The sequence below is a fragment of the Sinocyclocheilus anshuiensis genome, unplaced genomic scaffold, assembly GCF_001515605.1.
Source record: "Sinocyclocheilus anshuiensis isolate Anshui unplaced genomic scaffold, SAMN03320099.WGS_v1.1 scaffold499, whole genome shotgun sequence".
NCBI lineage: Eukaryota > Metazoa > Chordata > Actinopteri > Cypriniformes > Cyprinidae > Sinocyclocheilus > Sinocyclocheilus anshuiensis.
Window position 1 is genome coordinate 156047 of NW_015551033.1, and position 8281 is coordinate 164327.

Consider the following 8281-nt stretch of genomic DNA (forward strand, 5'->3'; position numbering starts at 1 on the left):
GAGAGTGTGTGTCAAAAAACAACAACAAAATAATAATAGTAATAACAAAATAAGTACATATATTATAATTACACACACGCACGCACGCACGCACACACACACATCATACCAAATATATATATATATATATAAATAAACTCAATAATAAAAGAACAATTATAGAGTTAAAAAGAATGGAAACTATGTTGGAATAACAAAATAAATAAATATATAAATGGAACAGGTAGTGAATTATAAGCTTAATCTCTTTTGTTTTCATAATTATTCTGTAAAGTGCTTTACTAGCAGACACACTACTGTTCAAAAGTCTGGGGTTGGTATGTTTTTGAAAGAAGTCTCTTCCACTCGTCAAGGCTGCATTTATTTGATCAAAAGTACTGTGAAAATTGTGAAATATTATTAGAATCTAAAACAGCTGTTTTCTATGTGAATATCTGTTAAACTGTAATGTATTTCTGTGATGCGCAGCTGAATTTTCAGCATCATTACTCCAGTCTTCAGTGTCACATGATCTTCAGAAATCATTCTAATATGCTGATTTGCTGCTCAAGAAACATTTCTGAGTATTATCAATGTTGAACACAGTTGTGCTGCACAATATTTCTGTTGAAACTTATACGTTTTATTTTTCAGGATTCACAGATGAACAGCAAGTTCAAAAGAACAGCATTTATTTGAATCTTTTGTAACATTATAAATCTTTACTGTCACTTTGGAACAGTTTAACGCTGCCTTACTGAATAAAAGTGTTAATTTCTTCGAAAAAATAATCGTTTGAACTAATTCTGATGCATCAACTTCAAAACCACGCAGGCTTTTATGCAATGTTCAATGACCAGGTGTTTACATTAGAAACTCAATATTCTGCATTAAAACGTGCACTAGAAGCACAATTTACATACGAATACCTACCAGTACTAATAAGATCATGCTGATTTTAATAAAGGATCGTCTGTACATGGCATCCAGCGTCAGTTCTGAATAAAATGTGTGAGTTTGATTCGACACAGCGATAAAACCTCTAAATATAAGCCACAAATCGAAGCTAAGAGAAAAGCAATATGGCTTAACAGATACTAATCCAGAGAAAAGGTCACGCTCATCCGTGTCCTTCGTTTCACTCTCTTACTAGTGCTTTAAGCTTTCTCTTCATATTCTGCCTGACAAATAAAAGCAGTCTTGAACATCTAAACGCCACTATTGGAGCACAGTATGGAAATTACGTTAGTAATATATTTTTTGGGTCAGAACAAATGCTGTTAATTCATTAGAGCCGCTTAAGGTGATCGTTTGCTGAATAAACTCTCTCAGTCCCATTGAATGACATGCAAAGAGCCACGAATGCATGTGTTTAAATGTAATTAATATTTCTGCTCTGATCTAACTGTGCTCTTGAATAACCTCCGTGTGTGTTTTGATGCAGGGAGTGATGCAAGACGTTCAGATCCTTGTGATGCCTCAAGGATACATCACGCAATGCCCCGACCTCAACCGCAGTACGTGCCGCTAATTAGTTTATTTGTGATTGCCAAATCAAACATATGCAATGGTTTGTTAATTGCATTTGCTGAATGCATCTTGTTTATGTGTCTTTCTTAGCCTGTCCAACCTGCAATGACTTCCACGGACTCGTGCAGAAGATCATGGAGCTGCAGGACATCTTGGCCAAAACGTCGAGCAAGGTGATGCTTTGAATCTGTGCAACACTAGTTTAACAATTGGCGTCACAGTCACACAGCAGAGGAATTTCATTGGTTTTGAAAGCATTAAAGCATAAAATGCTAATTCTGTCTTCATTGAGTCGTGTCTCTCTAAAGCCGTGTGTTGTTATTGTGGAACACAAAAAGGAGAATTTATAAAGAATCTCCATCAGAGTCATCAAAAATAACTCTGCGGTTACCTTGCAATTTATGCTTCAAGCACTGATGGCAATAGAGAGGTCAGAGTACTGTACTGTACCTTTAAATAAACTAAATATACTGTAAAAAATGTTGTGGAAAAGAAAAGGCAAGTAAACATGAAATGAGACTGAAACAGTGTTATTTTAGTATGATTGAGATACTAATATAGTTTTTATTCATATTTTGAATCAGTTTTTTCAGTATTTTCAGTTTTCGTTTTATTTCTTTCATTTTTAGTAGTTTTTGTGTTTATATATATATATATATATATGTATATATATATATATATATATATATATATTATATTTTATATCATTTTTTCATTATTTTATTACATCAAGTTAAACTAAATGAAAATGAGAAATGTTGCCAATTAGCTGAAATAAAATTAAAATGGAAATTTTAAAATAAAACAAATTCAAATTTTTATTTTAATTTTAATAGTTTTACGTTTTCATTTTAATTTTAGTTCAAATTGCAGTAATTTTAGTGTTGTTTTTAAAATGTCAATATATATATTTTTTATTAATATTCATGTCAGATTTAGTTTTATTTCAGTACATCAAGTTAAACTAAATGAAGATGAGAAATGTTGGCAACTAGTCAACAATAAAATTTGAAGATTTTATATATATTTTTTTTAATTAAAGTTTGTTTTATTTTGAGTAACAAAATGTTTTTATGCTAAATATATCATAGTTTTAAAATATTTTTAGAATTAGTTTTATTTTTATATTTTCTATTTCCATTTTAATTTTAGTCACAGTTTTAGTGATTTTATTGTGTTTTTGTCATTTTTATTTGTTTTTGTGTTTTTATATATAAGTATATATCATTTTTATTTCAGTTTTAGTTATTTCAGTACATCGTTAAAGTAAATTAAAATGAGAAGTGTTGACTTACCATCTTCCTGAAATATATATACATGACTTCAGTTCATGTTTCTTTGTTTGTTTATTCATTCATTCATTTAATTCATTCAATTTTCTTGTAAAACATACTCCAATAGTCTTTGGTTTATTTCGAAAAATATTTTTTTTACATGGCACCTTTAATATATAAGAGGCATTTCAAATATTCAGTATGAATATCAACCAATATGTCTGGATATATTCCATATGTTGTGTATATGGGTAATTCATACTGAAAAATGTAATGTATTATAAAAACTACAATTACAGCAGTTGACGTGAATCTCGTTCCAACCTTTCTAAACTCAAATGATGTCTCGTTTGAAACCTCAGATTCAGGAATTTAATCTGGTATTAAAAGGTATTTTCGACGTCTCAATCCTGCTCTGCAGTGAGCTGGCAATAAACGCAGCGTGTTTCTCCGCGGTTTGCTTGACAGATGAATCCGAGCCCAGTTTCTGCGAACATCTGGCTTGTGTCTGTGCTGTGAATTTAAAGGCTTGTTTCTGGTGTTGTAATAACTCACAGATGCCAGCCGCACAAAAACTCTGATGAGGAAGAACTCTTCTGATCGAGCGTGTCGGAATAACACCGTCGTATCGGCGGTGTAATGAAAAATGCAAACGGACGATCGTGAATAATCAATCAACTGCAGACGCTTCCTCATCTGTTTTCTGTCAGAATGTGAGTTGAATCCGCCCTCTGTCTCTCTGCAGCTGTCTCTGGCCGAGGAGAAGATGAAGGGTCTGGACTCCTGTTACTGCGAGAGGACGTGTCACGTGAAGGGAGTGACCTACAGAGAGGAGCAGACCTGGACCGATGGCTGCAAGAACTGCACGTGCTCGGTGAGTTAAAATAAATGATGCATGAGAGAGATGAAGAATCGTGGAGATCAAGAGCGCAGAGTTTAGTAGGGATGCTGGGGACGTGTTCCTACCAATATCCAGGGACGACTAAATTGTCAAATCAAACAATTAAATATGTGTATGTAACCACTGTTGTTGTAATTTCGTAAGAACATATGTGTCCCTGGAGCACAAAAGCCGTCTTACGTCGCTGGGGTATATTTGTAGCAATAGCCAACAATACATTGTATGGGTCAAAATTATCCATTTTTCTTTTCTTTTATTTATTTGATTAATTTAGTCATTTAGCAGACGCTTTTATCCAAACATGCTAAAAAACAACAACTTACTGACACATAGTAAGAAATGGTTATAAAAACTGAAACAGAAGTGAAACAAGTAGGAAGTATTTAGTATACATTTAGTATTTATCTCATTTAGTATTTATTAGTAGTATTTTTTATACCAAAAATCATTAGGATATTAAGTAAAGATCATGTTCCATGAAGATATTTTGTACATTTCCTACTGTAAAATATGCATTGCTAAGAACTTAATTTCAACAACTTTAAAGATGATTTTCTCAATATTTAGATTTTTTTGCACCCTCAGATTCCAGATTTTCAAATATCGTCCTATCCTAACAAACCATACATCAATGGAAAGCTTATATATGCATAAATAAATCTCATGTATAAATCTAAATTTTGAAAAATGTTCACTTAAGACTGGTTTTGTGTTCCAGGGACACATATGAGGGAGCTGCAGTGTTTCAAACATACGAGCAGAGTTCAGCTGAATGATAAAGTTCACCCTCTTTAACTTGATGTCGTTAAACTGAATGCGCAAAACCAACTGTTAGCTGAAATATCTACAACATAAAACACGACGCTGAAATGTGAGGTTCATCTGTCAATCAGATGCGCGTGAAGGTTGTGTTCGTTACTATAGCAACAGTAGAGTCCCGGGCGAGTTTCCTGTCAGAATCAGCATCGGTCCAATTCATTTTAATATTTAAATCAAATGATGTGCAGCCTAAATAAGACACCCGGCGCTCGGATGCTGCTGTAATGTTGTTGGTTTTATGTATTGTCTGATGAATATGCTAACATAAAAAAACCCTCTTTATGAATTATGAATATGCTTGCTACCGTAGCTATAAATAAAGACCTTATATGACCTGAAACTGTTGTCAAAAGGATGTGTTGGATGCCCTCGATGGAGTATAACTATAATGATAACTATTAACCATAAAAATTGTTCTAACTGCAAAAGAATAGCGAAGTTCACACCCCAACTATAACGATAGTGACACTGAGGAACAATATTGTTATTTTCATATAACGCTCAGCCTGTCAGGATACAGCCGACTTCAAAGCCTCTTACGACAAAACTGCAGTGTTTATAGTTATCGTTATAGTTATAATAGGTATATATATCATTATGGTTATCATTATAGTTATAGTTATCGTTATCGTTATAGTTATCGTTATCATTATAGTTATCATTATCGTTATAGTTATAGTTAGAGTTATCATAGGTATATATATCATTATGGTTATAATTATAGTTATCGTTATCGTTATCGTTATCATTATCATTATAGTTATAGTTATAGTTATCGTTATCATTATCGTTATAGTTATAGTTAGTTATCATAGGTATATATATCATTATGGTTATCATTATAGTTATCGTTATCATTATCGTTATCATTATAGTTATCAATATCATTATCATTATAGTTATCGTTATCATTATCGTTATAGTTATAGTTATAGTTATCATAGGTATATATATCATTATGGTTATCATTATAGTTATCGTTATCATTATCGTTATCATTATAGTTATCGTTATCGTTATCATTATAGTTATCGTTATCATTATCGTTATAGTTATAGTTAGAGTTATCGTTATCGTTATCGTTATAGTTAGAGTTATCATTATCGTTATCGTTATAGTTATAGTTAGAGTTATCATAGCTATATATATATATATATCGTTATGGTTATAGTTATTGTTATAGTTATCATAGGTATATATATCGTTATGGTTATCATTATCATTATAGTTATCATAGGTATATATATCATTATGGTTATCATTATAGTTATCGTTATCGTTATCGTTATAGTTATCGTTATCATTATAGTTATCGTTATAGTTATCGTTATAGTTATCATAGCTATATATATATATATATCGTTATGGTTATAGTTATTGTTATAGTTATCATAGGTATATATATCGTTATGGTTATCATTATCGTTATAGTTATCATAGGTATATATATTATTATGGTTATCATTATCGTTATCGTTATAGTTATCATTATAGTTATCATAGCTATATATATATATATCATTATGGTTATCATTATAGTTAGAGTTATCATAGGTATATTTTTCTTTATGTTATCATTATAGTTATCGTTATAGTTATAGTTATAATTATAGTTATTGTTATAGTTATCATAGATATATATATATCGTTATGCTTATCATTATAGTTATCGTTATCATTATAGTTATCATAGGTATCTACTGTATATCATTATGTTATCATTATAGTTATCGTTATAGTTATTATAGGTATATTGTTATTATTAAATTGATAATTATAGTTATCGTTATATTTATCTTAATTATCATATAAGTATATTTATCGTTATGTTATTATAGTCATCATTATCATTATAGTTATCTTTATAATTATTGTTATAGTTATCTTTGTGGTTATGATTATGGTTATAGTTATGATTATAGTTATAGTTATCATTATAACAAAAAATGAAATATTCATGAACGTGTAAAATCACATGGAAATGTTCGTCACATTCGCCGTCTATAAACCGCCGTCTACTATTCGAGCGGTGTTTAATCAAGTAGCACACAAAAGACTAGATGCCCTTTCCTCACCCAATCACGCAGTCTGCAATTAGCTAATTAGCAGCATGCTTGCATGTGGCCTCAAAGGTCAGAACATTCCTCTGACAGGCGTCCTCACCGTGTAGCAAACGTAATGTAAACACAGATGTGAAGCGGGTCTCGCCGAAAGCTTTCTCTCTCCTCCTTCTTTCTCACTCATTACACATTTATTATCGGCGAGTAAGACGGATATTTTGCCGAATGCAAAGTGACAGACGGAGAGATTCTGTCCTATCTTTAGAAGTCCCTGTGCTCTCCTGACAGACGCTAGCTGGTCTCCCGCGCGCTCAGTGTGTCCAAACAGACAGCGATCGCGGTTCGGATGAGACAGGGGTCCCAGTGAAACCACCAACAGGAAGTTAGTGAGATCCGGACAGTTTGTGAAAAGAACATTAGCTTAGTTTTACTTAAAGTGACGGATGTCATGCTTCAGGGTGACGTGAGTCCCTTCACACTCTGTAAAGCCTGGACATTTATTTTTGGGATTAAATATGGATAGATGTATACACAGAATGCTGTGTCATAGAGTAACTATACTGTGATAAGTCGGTTTGGTCTTATCTTCCAGTAAAACACCTTCAATTTACTGAAGTAAAATTGCTTAAAGGGGTCATATGATGTTGCTAAAAAGAACATTATTTTGTGTATTTGGTCTTTAGGGTGAGCAGATGCGCGGGCTTGAGAACGGCGCGGCCAGCAATTTCGACGAAGGAGCGTCCGGAAGGACATGTGACGACCCCGGGCTGGACTCCGCTTCGTCCACGGTGAAAGCCGATCCGGCGATCCACAGCGTGAAGTTGTAGTATTTCCTCAGCAACCAGCACAGATCAGCTCCAGGCATGACGAAGCGGATATCGTCCTCTTTTGGAAGACCAAACAAAGTAGTTTCGCTTTCACAACGAAGCACACAGCGCCTTCACGACATGGCGGCAGCAACAATACTACAGCGAGAATAAAAGTTACGCCTTCTTTCTTTGCGTGAACATTTGGGCGGCGTTATGCAAATCTTCCCACATCATGATGTAGATATGTGGGGGCGTGTTAGAACGAGCAGTTTTAGGTAGGCGTGGTTAACTCTTAACTTTTATAAAGAATATCTCTTTGGATTTGAGACTTTAGTCTTTGCAACTTTACAGATCTTCTTTATGCACCAAGAGCTTGTAACACTCCAAAGAGAAAGAAAAACTTGAAATCGCATCATATGACCCCTTTAAGATAATACATCTTGAATTGAGAGAAATTTTTAAAGCCATTGGCAAATAGGTTACATATTTCAAAATTAAACTGAATGAAATAATGTAGTTCTATATATATTTTCTGAAAATCTTAATATCATCTTAATATCTTTTCTGATTCAATTAGTGAGTCATTTATCAAATAGTTATAACTATAATTGTACTTATTATTATTATAGATATAGTCATCGCTTTAGTTATATTGATCGCTATAGTTATCGTTAGAGTTATAGATATCATTATAGTTGTAATTATTGTTATAGTTATAGCGACTCACCAGTACTGACTGAATGTTTGAACTTCTGTAGAATGGAACGGTCCGCTGTGAGAAGATTCTGTGCCCCCTGCTTGAGTGTCCTGATGGTACGACCCCAGCGTATGTGACAGGAACTTGCTGCAAAGAGTGCCAGTGTGAGTACACACACACACACACTCACACACACACACACACACACACAC

General features: G+C 33.1%; 1 protein-coding gene across 1 annotated transcript in view; it reads left to right on the forward strand.

Moving 5' to 3' along the window:
- The window catches only part of LOC107661281 (protein kinase C-binding protein NELL2-like), a 99294-nt gene that overhangs the window by 7639 nt on the left and 83374 nt on the right, over positions 1 to 8281 (forward strand). The window contains exons 3-6 of the mRNA XM_016450779.1: positions 1424 to 1496; positions 1600 to 1682; positions 3529 to 3657; positions 8131 to 8233. Coding sequence (XP_016306265.1) covers positions 1424 to 1496; positions 1600 to 1682; positions 3529 to 3657; positions 8131 to 8233 — 388 coding nt within the window. The remainder of the gene's footprint in view (positions 1 to 1423; positions 1497 to 1599; positions 1683 to 3528; positions 3658 to 8130; positions 8234 to 8281) is intronic.